The 15,270-nt window shown below is 35.4% G+C and overlaps 2 protein-coding genes across 5 annotated transcripts in view; one reads left to right on the top strand and one right to left on the bottom strand.

The window, feature by feature from the left end:
• The window catches only part of LOC106459635 (rab3 GTPase-activating protein catalytic subunit-like), a 163,055-nt gene that overhangs the window by 60,905 nt on the left and 86,880 nt on the right, over positions 1-15,270 (top strand). The window lies entirely within an intron of this gene.
• The window catches only part of LOC111085822 (vasorin-like), a 23,769-nt gene continuing 9,700 nt past the window's right edge, over positions 1,202-15,270 (bottom strand). Inside the window, exons 1-4 of one of the 2 annotated variants that reach the window (XM_022386167.1) lie at positions 13,761-13,850; positions 5,365-6,227; positions 4,607-4,769; positions 1,202-2,917 (exon numbers count right to left, since the gene is read on the bottom strand). In XM_022386167.1, coding sequence (XP_022241875.1) covers positions 1,452-2,917; positions 4,607-4,769; positions 5,365-6,219 — 2,484 coding nt within the window. In that variant the 5' untranslated portion in view covers positions 6,220-6,227; positions 13,761-13,850 and the 3' untranslated portion in view covers positions 1,202-1,451. Of the gene's footprint in view, positions 2,918-4,606; positions 4,770-5,364; positions 6,228-13,760; positions 13,851-15,270 lie in introns of those variants that run through there. The other variant, XM_022386166.1, reaches the window with a different exon arrangement.

Consider the following 15,270-nt stretch of genomic DNA (forward strand, 5'->3'; position numbering starts at 1 on the left):
TTTTTAGAAGTCAATTTGCCAGTTAAATAAACTCTGGTCGTTAACAATTTATTTTGAAAACACTCAAGCGATTGAAGTATTTTATCATGGTTAAAGTGTGTTTTGTTGTCCAGTCAGGTTCCATTTGTCTTACACGTGTGTTTTCAAATTTCTGTAGCAGATCTGCCACAAAAGTACTACGCTGTTTATTAAGTTCTGTTGGCAGATATTCCACACAGGTATTATCCATATCTTCAGTTCTGCTAGCAACTCATCCACAAAAGTATTATAATATATCTTAAGTTCTGTTTAGCAGCTTTTCCACACAGGTATTACGCTATTTACGCCGTATCTTCAGTTCTGTTTCGTATTTCTTTGCATGTCCAATACATAGCAGATAGTTTACTACAATAACAACTTTCTATGAATGACTAAAATGATCGTGTTTTTAATAATCTGCATAACTTTTCAAGACCGGGGGTTATAATGTGGGTAACTAAATTAAGACATATTGATGAATGACAGTGATGGTTTGTGGTGTAGGAAACTGAATTGAGACATTGATGAATGACAGTGATGGTTTGTGATGTATGGAACTGAATTATAACGTATTGATGAATGACACTGATTGTTTGTGATGTAGGGAACTGAATTAAGACATATTAATGAATGACAGTGATGGTTTGTGATGTAGGGAACTGAATTAAGATATATATTGATGAATGACACTGGTGGTTTGTGATGTAGGGAACTGAATTAAGACATATTAATGAATGACAGTGATAGTTTGTGGGCATTTTTCTGTAGTATATCTGAAAACCAGTTTTGAAACGTTCTCTGAATATAAAATTATTATATTAAACATGTAATTGACGTGCTTGTGTATAAAATAAAGTGTTACAGATGTAATTATAATTTTTTTATTTATTCCAATTTTGGAAATATTAAGTTAATATAAAAAAAAACATGAACTAACAATGTTGAGTTGGGTTATTTTTACCATCAGACCTCTATATCTAGCCATAAACATTACAAATCACACCCATTGGTTTTTAGTTAAACATAAAATAAAAGGATTTGGAACGTTTTATATGTAAAAATTATATGAATTATCTAGTATCATTGTTTTGTAACCATTGAAATATTTGATCATTTGGGCTGAAAGGTCGAGGAAGAGAAATCCGCTTAAACAAAAAAGCTAATTAGGTGTCATTCACAGAGGTTTGACAGATTTGTTTACAGTGTATTACACATTTACATCGCGTCTTCAACCTTATGTTAGTGAAGAGTTCAAAAAAGAATTGTAGATCTTTCGAACTTCTTAGGAGGATTCCACACTGCTTGTATTTGGCACTTCAGCACCCCATATTTTGGGAACGATGCCACAGTTTGACTAAAAGGAATCCGTGCACGTTTGCATGTACCTCAAATTATTAGAAAATCATATGTCTTCATAATTTCAATGCTACTGTTCATCTTGCACCATAATCTTTCCTGTATTTACCATGAGGTGGAGCAACGTGAGTTCGACCCACGTAGATGTCTACATCTTGATCCTTCCAATTGTCTGATTTTCCATTCCAGTCGCTTTCGTATTCAGTGAGTGAGTGGACGGAGCTGGCAGATGTTATCCGTTTGTTGTCTCTTCGAGTTTTTTTCTTCTTTGGTGGAGCCGAGATATGACTTCCAAGAAATGAGTGGTGACCAGATAATTGGGAAAGAGACTGTTGAGACTTGCGTATGTCTGGATTACCAAGACTTAAATGGTCACCAAATCGATGAGATAATTGTGTGTAAGAACGATGAGATTGACCATCAGCCGTTGGTCTGTTACTAACATGGCCATTGGGCACCTGAGAGTAATGGGATAAGTGGGAGCGATTGTCGTCCATGATGAAACTGTGATTGATTGAACCATTGGGATCAGACTGGTACATACGGGGTCGAGGAATGCTACGTCCACTGTACATGGATGCAGATTCCCACTCATGCTCAGACTTTACTGCTGGCGCCCCTGTAGTGGGTGGTGGAAGCGTCGGTTTCTCCTTTTTTTGTTTGCGACAATAGCAACAAACAAAAATGATGACTGCGATAATAATAACTCCACACACTGCAGCAGAACCTGCTATTACAATCTTATCCAAAGCATGTCTGCTCTCACTGTTTTTGATTTCCCTACACTGACTATATGGGATAGCATCTACAGAAAGGTTAGGGATGTCTTCCAGAGTGACTACACAGACAATAACACAATCGTCAGTAGGTACATTGGGGATGGCATACTGGCGTTGACTGGCAACGAGCGAAGGACCTCGTGTGAATTGCTCTTCCCCAAACACTCTGTATACTACTTGGAATCCCAGCAGGTTGGAAGAATTAGAATCCCATTCAACCATTATAGAATTGCCGGTCCTAAAGGCATCGCGAATCTTCACCTCCTCTATTACTGGGTAAGGTATTTTTGTCCCTGCAGATGAACTATCAACTGCTACAATACCCGAGCTCCTAGACGTTAGAGATGTTTGGGTTTCAGTTAATCTAGTGGTAGGTGACGGCGTCGTTTGGTAAGATGGAAAAGTGGCTGTGGTCTTTCGTTTTGGTTGGACTGGTTGGCCAAGGTCTATAGCAGGAGAGTATGTCTTGCTGGTGGAAGGAAAACTCTGAACGGGATAAGGAAGGAACTTTGGTTCTTTACTACGTGGAGGTTCAGTCACCACAGCATCACTTGGTGTATACGTTGTTGTTTTAAGTGTTGTTATTTGTGGTTCATTTTCACACTGGAGTTCAGTAGGGCTTAATTGGAAGAAGTTTCGACGTTGAAGGCTTTCTGGTTTTCCACAGAATTGAGGATTTTTCTCTCGACTAGTGACTTGAAGATCATTGTCTCGAACCCACTCTACTATCCATCTGATTCGACAGTCGCATTCCAGATAAGGCCCTGTGGTGTTAAATAATTGTTAATTAGTAACATATTAAATACAACACTTTTTACAACCTATGAAAATGGTATAGTGAAGATTAGGTAAAGTACTTGTACAACATTGCTTTAAGTCATCGTATGATGTACGTACCAGAAACATATAAATACTATAAATAGAATTCATTCGAAGATTGAGAATCATAAAGTAATGAGCTTAACTCAAGTATAGTTTGTTCTGCCAATTATTTTCGTTGTGAGAAGACTTAACCCAATATAACTTGAAATCTTTCAAACATGTTGCTTTTGAAAATAACTAAAAATGTTAAGGAATAAAACAAACCAACAGTAAACGGAAAAACTGTGAAAAGTCTTTTGGAGAAACTTTTGACAGTTTTGTTGTTGTTCTCTAACTGCTGCACATGAGTTTATGTTATTCTATGATAAAGATGCTAAAGTAATGTTTCATACAGTTCAGATAGCGTATTGGAAAAACAGGTGGAAATGAAAATGTTACTTTGATACCATTTGTATTTTGAATATCTCACAGAAGACAAAACATTGACAGTTCCTATTTTGGAGACAGATCTGTGCATATGCGTGCAATTTTGCCTTTTTAACAAAATGTTTTCTAGCGAGTACATAGTTTAGTGGTATTTGTGCCTCACGATGACTCAGTAGGAAGATTGAAGGCATGCCGCTAAAATTCGGGGTTTGTTCCGTGCGGTAGCCACAACACAGATAGCCCATGGTGTAGCTTCGTGTTCAACAATTAACAAACGGTAACAGTTATGTTCCACAGTGTTTGTTTGATATGAACAACTAAACCGGCTGAGCTGTTGGGTTTCATCAAATGTCAATACAGCACGTATGTTTGTATCTTTAGTGTATCACTTTGTTATGGTAATTCAAAGTTTATAAGTAACGAAAAGTATCATAATTATTAATTATGAAGAACGTTTTTATTCTGACTTAATCATGTCGATAGTTTGATTAGGAGTTAATAGTATAAATAAGCTACGTTATGTTTTGTATATGTGACTTCTACTAACAGGTGATTACAGGTAGCACTTTTTTCTGCAGTGTGAGTTTGTTTTCGGAATAATGGATTCCCGAACTAACCTGAAAGTTGATGGGTTTTACTAATTAGTTGCTGGCCTGTGTTAACGCAAAACTATTTTCTTTGGGTGATTAAGATAATTGGATAACTACAGTATATTATTATTGACAGAAATTTAAGGTACAACTATCTGAAACAACAGGCTTTATCTATATTGTAAGAAATATTTTTATATGTCGTTAAACTTAGCGTGACGTCAGCAGATTGGTCACTTACGAAGCTCAGAATAAGGTGGTTAAACTTTTTTATATACAAATATTTAAAGGATGGCATATATAGTTAAATGTATTTGGTACTATTTGAATACAATATTCGTAGTTATAAGTTACAGCTTTAAGCAAAATTATCATAATTACGTTCGAAAGTTGCTCACCCTGGCGACAATGACTTTTGATTTTCAGATTGACTATAACGATATATCCATATCTTATTCTGTTTTACAGGTTAGTATGCTATTTAAACCAATCAAAAAAGGTTTTATAATTACAGAAAAAAAATGTTAGTCTTTCATTGATATCACTAATGAAGAGTCATCAGTATTATACCATGTAGCAACATTCCGACATAAGAATGTACAATTGAAATCTTACCTCCGATACTAATTCCTCTGAGGGAAGATTTGAGATGTTGAAACGCCACCAGGGGAACTGTAGATATGGGATTCCCATCCAGAGCAAGAAGTGTCAAATGAAGATTGTTCTTAAAAGCATCTTCGGGCAAGATACGAATGCCGTTGAATCCGAGGTCCAAAACCTAAAATACATCCGGTAATTATTATTCAGAGTTTAACTTAACCACATCTAGAAAACAGGCGGTATTTTCTCCGTGGTAAACCCTAGGCCCAAATATTCAATTACATACTGTGGCTAGTTCTTACTATGTCTAGAACGTTAAATATAGACAGCAACTAATTGTTCAACATTAAACCTGGAATGTAGATATTATATACGTAGTAGTTCTTTTTATCAGAGTTTATTTCAAACAGATAGATAAACTTGTTTAGCATAAACTATAAAGTCCTGAAGTACAAATACAGATATTCTACATTAAACACCGATTCAGTTTGGAATATAGAAGTTTTGCAGTCTAAACTGGAATATAAGTAATGTGTTACTGTTGTTAATTATTTTAAGAATTATTAAATAACACAGCATTTAACAATTATTTACTTAGAATTTTGCATCTGTGCACGTATTTGTAACCTTAAATGTGAGTTTGGTTGTACCGATCAACGAAGGTCATCTACATAAGGTAGACGCGTAATGGTGAAGAATACTTATTCATGGTTTACATTTCTTGGAAACAATTAACGACCTTGTTTCTTAAAATTATAATATTTAGTCCTCACCCTGAGTTTTGTAAGAGACGAGACAGCATCTACTGGAAATTCCACTAGTAGGTTGTTGAGCAGTGACAAAGAACTCAGACTGTCATTAACTCCACGGAAAGCTTTGCTGTCCACCTTCAACAGGCGGTTCCTCTCCATATTGATTGCTGTCAGAGAATGCAAGTCTTGCAAAAATCCAGGTTCCAAGCTTGACAGCTGATTTTGGGCCACATCTAGGAAAGATAAAGCACTTAGTTTTTGGATTGCTTTGGGCATACTCTCTAGCCCAGAACTTTTTAGATTCAGAGTTTTCAGCGTTCCTTGCAGGCCTTTAAAGGCTCCGTCAGAAATCTTCAGCTTGTTGTCCGAAAGCTTCAGAGTAGCCAAAGGCAAGTTCTGGAAGGCGCCATCTGGGACATTGGTCAGCTTATTGTGGGACAAGTCAAGCTGTTTTAATGTGGTCAGCCTTCCAATTTGCTGGATAGGTATTTCTGTTAAGAGATTGTTGTGAAGGTTAAGACTGGTTAGGGTTGTTTCCAGTCCTTCGAAGGCTTTCAAGGACAAGTTGGAAATCTTACTGTTGGCAAGATGAAGACTTTGAATATCTAAACCATGAAATGTTCCATCCTCTATTGTCGCAATGGAACCATTGCTTACATACATTAAATCTATAGGAATGTTTTGAACCGAAGTATGAAGAGCAGACATAAGGCGTGGGAAGTTCACAGGACTACATTGAATGGACAGTCTTTGGACACTGTTGAAAGCACAAATACAATCAGAGTGAAGGTCCAATAACTCTCGAGACCAGGGACATTGACAATAACATATGGAAATCCATGACAGGAAAATCAAGCTGGTCTCAAAGAGCTTCATCTTGGGATCTAGAAGTAGAAACAAAAAGCATCGTTTTAAGATAGTGAGATGTATGCAGTTGTCGAAACAATGCTAATGTTCAGTATCTTTATTGAAATGTATTATCAGCACATCTTTTTAATCCAAGTCTTAAAGATAAGCCGTTTTTCCATTGAACGTAGCTTTATATATTATTGATCCTTTTAACAATGCTAAAGAAACATAAAAAAGGACTTCATCTAATTTGAACACAAAAATAAAGCGTTCAAGAAAGAGACAAGGACACATATAACCCATAAATTACTTAGACATCTGAACTCTCTACGGATTTTAGCGTTTTAAGTCCGTACACTTACCGTTACCCCATCCGAGGACTGAGACTTTATTGAAAAAAAAATTATATAATTCAATTGAACGAAATAAACCGTAGAAACGTCATACTAAAATAATATTTATTTATGGGATTAAAAGAAACATTTACATGGCATATGCGTTAAGCTAACAAAACGTGAACTATTTTTAGGGCAAGAATATCATTAACACCGTATTACAGATCGAAACCCGGTTTATGTGTGTAAAAGTAGAATTTCGTGTTTTTTTGCCTGTCGGTGGGCTAACTGTCCTGTTGTTGAAATCATCAGCAGCTTGTACTCGCGATACTCATTAGTGTATGTGAAGAGCTGTTTTATGCAGAACGAAAACCTGCAGTGTTACATACCTAAGCATGAAATCTTATTAGAAATGTAAAGTATGTAAAACTGTGGATTAAATTGAGAGTTTATCAAAACTTTTTCGTGGTACTTGATAGAAAAACTCGGGCGTTGTAGACAATTCTACCGCTGTTAATACACACCTCCCCGGCATGGCCAGGTGGTTAGGGCGCTCGACTCGCAATCTGAGAGTCGCAGGTTCGAATCCCCGTCACAAACATGCTCGCCCTTTCAGCCGTGGGGCGTTATAATGTGACGGTCAATCCCACTATTCGTTGGTAAAAGAGTAGCCCAAGAGTTGGCGGTGGGTGGTGATGACTAGCTGCCTTCTCTCTAGTCTTGCACTGCTAAATTAGGGACGGCTAGCGCAGATAGCCCTCGTGTAGCTTTGCGCGAACTTTAAAAAAATAAACAATACACACCTCGAGCTTGGTATTTGAGTTTATGACTGAAAATATCTAACAGCGAAGGGTATAAGTTTGATGATACGTTTATTGTTTATTGATTTGTGACAATATGTATTAGTCAGTCGTTTATATAAGAACTGCTTCATTAATTTTTAAGTTCATTTTTGTTCATATTTATACAGTTAGCTCATTAATAACTGACAGCAGTATCTTAAAAACCAGCATCGAAAAGGATAAGAATTAAAATTTCATGTATTTTTGTTTGTTTTTTAATAAAATAATGTGAGTTGCACGCTTGCTGTGACTACAGGTTTAAAAAGATGCGTCTAAGTATGAAGATGTAAAATTAACATGCCAATTCTGTGTCCTATTTCAGGTTAAGGTGACGATTGGTATAGGAGATTAGGTGCATGAATTTATTTACAAATATAAAATAGTAGACATTAGTTCAAAATAATCAACAGACAAATGTGTTGTCTGACATATTCGAAGGTCAATGGCTTTTAAACGGATTGTAAAACTGCCATTCGATAGTCATCCTATTCCAAAAGCGGTCATAAACCTACGTAACGTGGCTGGCCCAAGGACGTCAAGCTTGACATGCCTGTATGCTGCCGGGTTTACTTTGTATGGTTGTCACGTGCTAGCACACTTTCAGAAGCAGCGTCAACATCCATGTGAAAAGAAGCGACATCTAGCGTAATTTTTACAACTGCTCCAAACAGATAGGAAGAGCGTAGCGGTAGTGAACGATTTAATGTGTGTGTGTTTACCAAACATGGAATTTTCATCAAAAATAAATTTAAAGACGTCTATTACACACTGTTAAATGTTAACATTTTATTTTTCGCTTTCCAAAAGCTGGCTGTATAGCTAAACATAGATTATCCGTAATAGAGCTATTGAGAGCTCAGTAAAAGAAAATAAATTAGCTAGTGAAAAAAACACAGTAAACGGAACAAACTGTCAGAAGTCTGACATCGTGGTTCGCGGCCAGTTGCTAGAGAAACGTGCATCGTACTTTAGAGTCGTGAGTGCGTTATAAGAGTGAAGGCCAATCCCATTCATTATTCATTGAGACAAGAATAGCGCCCAATAGTTAATGATGGCTGCTGTTGACTAGCTGCCTACTCTCTAGGCTATTTGTTCAAAATTAGGGGTGGTTATGTGTAGATGATCCTTTGTCTAGCTTTGTGAGAAGCTCTGAAGCAAACGCCATTTTCTTACAAATCTGCTGTTTTAACAGGTCTTATATAGCAGTACCGTCACCTGTTGATTCGTTTTACAAGTACTGTTTAAAAATTAATACATAAACGTGTTGTAACCCTTTAAGTTTGTATACATATAGCGATTTAAAAGAAATCGCTTAATAACACTGTCAATTTTAGTACATGTAATGTAAAAAATATTTTACTTTAGTGTTAAAAGATGAGATAACAATATACTCGGGGACGGGTTGGCCCTATGGCGAGCCAGGTTCGAATCCGAGCTATACCACAAAATGTTTCCAGCACTTTAAGCTGAAGGTGCGTTCCAATAGTGTCTGTTAATCCCTTAGCGTGGATGGGTGCTGTTGACTGGCTGCCTTCCTTCTGATCAGTAACTCAAAGTTACGCCATCCACAGCATACCCCCCCCCCCCCCCAGTGGCACACCGGTATGTCTGCGGACTTACAACGCTAGAATCCGAGTTTCGATACCCGTGGTGGGCAGAGTACATATACCCCATTGTGTAGCTTTGTGCTTAATTATAAATAAATAAATCCACAGCATAAACTTTGAACCCTTAAACCTATAACTTAAATCGCACTTAACATACATACACCAGCAATTTAGACATTGAATTAAGGAGAATATCCGAGTTATTCAGTCATAAGAATGGTCAACGTAGAAGAAGAGTTAAAAAACAATCGGTAAAACGAAAACGAAGAAATCCCAAGAAAAATTTTAGAAATTTCATTGGAAGAAATTATACCAAATAAAAGGAATAATAATGTATGAGTTTAAATGTGATATGTGCGAATAATTTTGTAATTGTGTGGAACTGGGATAGAAATAAACAAAAGGATCAAAGAACACGTTAAAGGGCAGTCCAATTGCTTTGAAACTCTTAAAAACAAATATATCCGCAAAGAACATATCTTAATATCAGTGCACGTCAGGCCGGTTGAAATACAACTTAGTAATATTTCAGAATCTGTTGTTGGAGGAATTTAGACATATTAGACAATAAAGTTAGAAAAACAAACAAACTACTTTTACTCAAGATGATTTATAAAACTTATTTAAACGCACTAACCTTCGTTTCGCCATTGCGACTTCATTAGGGTTTGTACAAAAACCTGTAAAGTTTTTTGATAAATCCCTGATGAAGTCGCAATGGTGAAATGCAAGTTGAAATAAAAACATATTTTTAAAGTTATCTGGAGAGAAAATGTAATTTTTTCCTAACTGTATTGTCCAAAACATAATAGTAGTGAAAATGCTATTTACACACGACAGTTGTTATGGTGTGAACATATTTTGATGACGAAGCGTGATTATATTCAATTATATTTCTCATAAAACAATTATGTTATGCTTATTGGATATGGCGGACACAGTGTAATTGAAAGATTATTACACATACTTCTCGGAAAAGACCTAAGGTGCCAAATTAAAAACTTAATGTTTAAAAATATAACTCAATAACCTTTGTCTTATGATATATATAATTGCTATATATATGTAATAGTGTCTAGCAGCTGCTTGGTTAATGAACATATATTTTTTGTAGAATTTGACTGTCTAACAATGCTATTAGCTGATAAAATTAATTTATGTATAATAATAAAAGGGCGTGTCTGTGGGTTTTTGTGTGTATGACCACCATAACTCCAAAATGAAAGAACCTAGAAACCTGTAATATTATGCACACATTTCTAAATGAACCCTGAGGGTGTGCACCTGGGTATTATTACTTATCCACGTGTGCGCGCGCATGTGCATCTTTTTAACGAAGCAAATTAGCGAAAAACCACACACAAAAGAAATGGTTCTTTATATAACAACTTCTAATATATAAAAAAGCCAGTGCGTTTGGGTAACAATGCATTTCAATAATGGCTTTGATGTCATGTTGTTTATACAAGTATAGTATGTAGGTTATACTTTTGTGCTAAAATGGGTTTATAATACAAACACTGACATTATCATCTAGAATATATCAACCTAATGACCCTAGCGAAGCCGGGTACTTACGTTATTATTTAATATTTGTTTGGTCTTGATATGTAGGCCCTTACTTACTAGTGATGAGTAAAGGACTATGCATTAAACCAAACAAATTGTTTACATTTCACCACTATATGCGGTCTTTATTCATTTGCTTCCTTCTTCCAAGCAGCACTGATGAGCCGTGAATTCGGCGAAATTAGTCTACTGCAGTGGGAGCAGCGAATCAAAGAATAGATTAGACCTCTATATCATCTTTTCTTCACTGAAATTTACGTTATGATGAGGAAAATAATTTCATATATAAATATATTTATTATTGTTAAAATCTCTCAATATTCAAAGCAGAACTCACTAATTTTTAAAAATTAACTTATAGCAATCCTGATAATCCATCAGCATTGTAATATCTAATTGTGTTAAGAGTTCAAGGACCGTTCAAGAGTGAGCCGTTACTCTATAACTGAATGTAAACGTTAATGAGTAGAAGATTGTTAATCATGTAACTAATAAGAGAACGACTAAGAGTTTAAGTGAAATGGATTTTATAAGTGTGAATAACCAGTGCTTTTTAATAATAATATGGATTTTCTTTAGCCGTAAAATCGTGCTGGTTGACAATATCGTCATTTAAAGTATACTTTATTGTGAAACATATCTTTGTTTTTCAGTTGATAATTTGGTAGGGATTGCAGTAAGGAATACGAGTTAATATGTGTAGGTAATGGAAGTTTGGAATCCTTATTGTATAACATTGGTTGTGGCTTATAGTTTGTTGAACTTTTTTTTTTTACCTGTTTAGGTAGATACTAGAAAAACAATGGTCGAGTCAACCCCCCCCCCCTCCTTCATTTACTCTGATCTCACAGTTACAGCAAATTCGATTTGATAAACGTTTCGATGTTAATTAAACTCGGTATGCGTGATGGAACTCTTACGGAGTTATTGTTTTTGGAGCCGAGTGATAATTGGTCCGGTATACAAATCCATGGTATGGTTACAAACAAGGTTAGAGAGCGCATGATTAGAATAAACGGTTGTAAATGTTAATTGGTTTTTAAATGGGGTTAGAAAAATATAAGGTAAAGTGTGCACGTAGGAAATGTTAATTGGTTTTTAAATCGGATTAGAAAAAAAATACGGAAAGTTTGTTAGTTTGGACAACATTAAAGACTTGATATTGATGATTTATTCTGATGTTTTTCTCCCCACGTCATATACTAGTCTTTTGTACTCTCCCAGGGCAAAGTTCACATACGCCCTGGGGCGGAAGCTGCTACGCTGAAGGTTATGTAGGTCAGTGATGGAGGTAATGGCCACGATCCAACAAGTGGAACAGGTGCGTGCCCATAGAAGTTTGGGTTTAGTTATCCTTGTTTTGTCAGACGTAGAAAACACAAAGTAACAAGTAAAATGTCTGACACACCCAAAACTCAAACAGTAGTAATATTTAAAATGTCTTATACGATATCCACAATATCAAAGATTGTAAAAAAAATATTAAATGACTTGTACGAATTTGTAAAATTTCTGCTTTTTTCATTTCGCGATGCTTTAGTTCAGTTCATAATATACCTGAAGCGTTTTGAGTCTTCATCACTACGTTTATCTTTCCGTGTCGAAACCGATCAGGTATTTTAACAATTCATACCATTAAAAGTCAACCAAAATTGCCAACACGTTCTGTTGACAATACAGTCATGAGTTTCAACAATGTTTTAGTGATTAATCGATCAGAAATGACAACCTGCCCCAATGACTCACCGATCCGAGATGACAACAATAGTTGAATGACAAATATACTTTTAAAAATAAGCAAGGTCTGAACTCGAAATATCTTATTTGGTAACTCCATCGGTATTTTTTTTTTTTTTTTTTTTTTGCTCAGTATGACTTAAAAACAGGCAACAATCAAATATGAATAGTTGTTTTTATAAATGTTACCCAAAGTATTTAAAGATTAGGAATGTTATTTATTGAAATAAGTAAACAATACTCTCTGTCACCCACAGGCTAATATTAGAAGTGAATGATTAAAAATGCCCATGCGGATTCACGAAGGCCACAAAGGACATACAGGTATGTCCAATGCTAATATAGAACGATTTGCGATATTACTGGTACGGACGTCACCAAAGGGACAAATTGATGAACCATATGCTTATCAGGTTTATGGAGTAACAACTAAATCATATGTATATCACATGATTAAAACACAAAAAAAAACACATGTTGGTTGTGCAAAGCCTCTTTATTACTTGTCTGCACCTACAGCTTTATTTTTTTACTTGCCGTGACACCCACGTTAAGACCCTGAAATCTAGGTTAATGAAACCCACACGTTAACAAGCTGCACAGTAGGCCAGTGGGAGCCAACTTTTACTTGTCTGTATTGCTGATTCTCACCTGTTACTTTGTTTTAGTTGAACCTAGTTATTGTGTTGAATCAAAAGTTATTAAAAACATTAACAGCTTTATCAGCAATCCCTTTCAGATATTTAAAACCTACAAACAGCGCAGATAATACCACCCAAAGCAATACAGAAGCAGAGAAATATAGGTTAAATAATCTGTTATCAGTAGGGCCAGACGTGACATAGTGATTAACTTGCTCGAACTCTGAATCCGAAAGTTTGTTGCCCTATTGCCGTGAAAACGCGTTCCGCATTCTGGGGCCACAAGTGCGCTAAAAGGGTCAATTTTAGCTCTCTAGTCTCTCAGTTCAAAATTAGATACGACTTTTACACAGATAGTCCTTTACGCCAAAGGTCAACAAACACTTCGTTATAATGCAACATACGATTTAGTTTTGCTAAATATCTCTTGAATGACTTCATTCTTAAATTAAGACAGTTGAATACCATCTAGGTATTTATGTACACATCATAATAGGCTTCGAACCAAAACGAATTGAAACAGAGAAGGCTGTATTGCACTTTTATACTGTTATACTCCGAAAGCCTTCTATATCTTAGTGCGCTATCTCTTAATACCTGACAAAAAAATTATGTTTTATTATAGTTTGAGATTATGTGAATTTAAAGCTTGTCTTTCGTATTGTACATAAAAAGTAAATAATAACGTCTAGTTTCCGAACTTTCTTTCTTACACGTAACACTATTCAGCAACTATCGTTAACAGGTTTGATCAGCACAGACAAATTTATACCAATAATATTGTTTCATTAATTTTTAGCTCTTTTACAAAACTTTTAACTTGCACCTTGCTCTCACCTGTTAAGGTCTTTGTTTTCTCGTGATGTAAGATCTCAGATGTTGAACATGTTCAAAAATTAAATTGTTACTGGTAACAAACAGACGTGACGTAAACCACGCGTTCGAGTCGTATGTGCACTGCATATGTTGTAAGGCAAGCGATCGTTTATACAATTAGTCACCAGTGGCGCAACAGTCGCTTTCTAAGACCATGCTTGAGATCTTCAGGTTACCTGTTATCTAGAAGGCTGGGGATAAATTGAATATTCCAGAAAGTGAGTGGGTTGAGGTAAGCGAAAAAATAAATAAACTTTAAATTGGTTTGGTAGTAACTATTGTGTTATTATTAAAATACAACAATATAAAACTTCACTTTGAATAGTGTAATACGATATTAAGGCTTTCTCTTCAGTAGAGGTGTTACAGTTTTGGATATGATTTTATAACATGACCGTCTTTGAAATGTTCGTTTTTCCAAAATACTGTGTTAATGATATGATATGAGCATACAACACAATTGTGGAATAAATATCAAATATATTATACTTCCATAGTGAAGTATGACTATTTCCGTTCTCATTGTATACACAAATAGTCCGTGTATAATAATATGACAGAACGTTCATCACGTTTGTAATGTATATCATGTAAGATAGAACATTTTATTGATCTACACATGCATATCCTGTATTTTGTATTACAGAACATTTTACTGATCTACACATACATATCTTGTATGTTGTGTTACAGAACGTTTTACTGATCTACACATACATATGCTGTTTATCGTTTTACAGATCTACACATATATATCCTGTATATTATATAATAGAACGTTTTTCTGATCTACACAAACACATCGTGTATATTATATTTGTGACGTTTATTGTCCTGTTTCACAAGTGTATATTGTCCTGTGTAACAAGTATTTTTACGTTTAGATTACTACTTCAAATACCATAGAACGTTGTACGTATGTAGTAAAAATAACGTCATTATTTCTATTTTGATACTATCGTATGCACTCCTGAGTAGGGCCAATTAGAGGGGGGGTCCATGGGGACCATTTGACCTTGGTCTCAAGCTTAAAAAGGGCGTCAAATTTAGACACTATTTTTTTGCATTTGTTAAGTTTTTGGACTTGTTTTTATGTGCCTCCCAATCAGACCAAAATGTGACACACTCAGCTTAGAGCTGGAAATTATATATACAAATGAAATATTCAAGTCATGTTTCACTCTTCTTTTGTGGTAATTTTGTTTTCATGTGTCATCATTTTTTATCTTTATTATAGCCAGCGGCCTCAAAAGATATAAGTGAACCGGGCCTCTCTGAACCTCTGAGAGGGCCTGCTCCTGAGTATATGATATTAAGACATAAATAACTGTATAATAATATAATATACTGGGGTATAAACTCATGCTTGGAGTATGATGTATGTACTGAAATTGTTTGAGTACTGAAACATTGTTTAGAAAAATAAAAATAACAAAATGGACAGGATTGAATCCTCGACCACATATGCAGC

This window comes from Limulus polyphemus, unplaced genomic scaffold, assembly GCF_000517525.1.
Source record: "Limulus polyphemus unplaced genomic scaffold, Limulus_polyphemus-2.1.2 Scaffold641, whole genome shotgun sequence".
Lineage (NCBI taxonomy): Eukaryota > Metazoa > Arthropoda > Merostomata > Xiphosura > Limulidae > Limulus > Limulus polyphemus.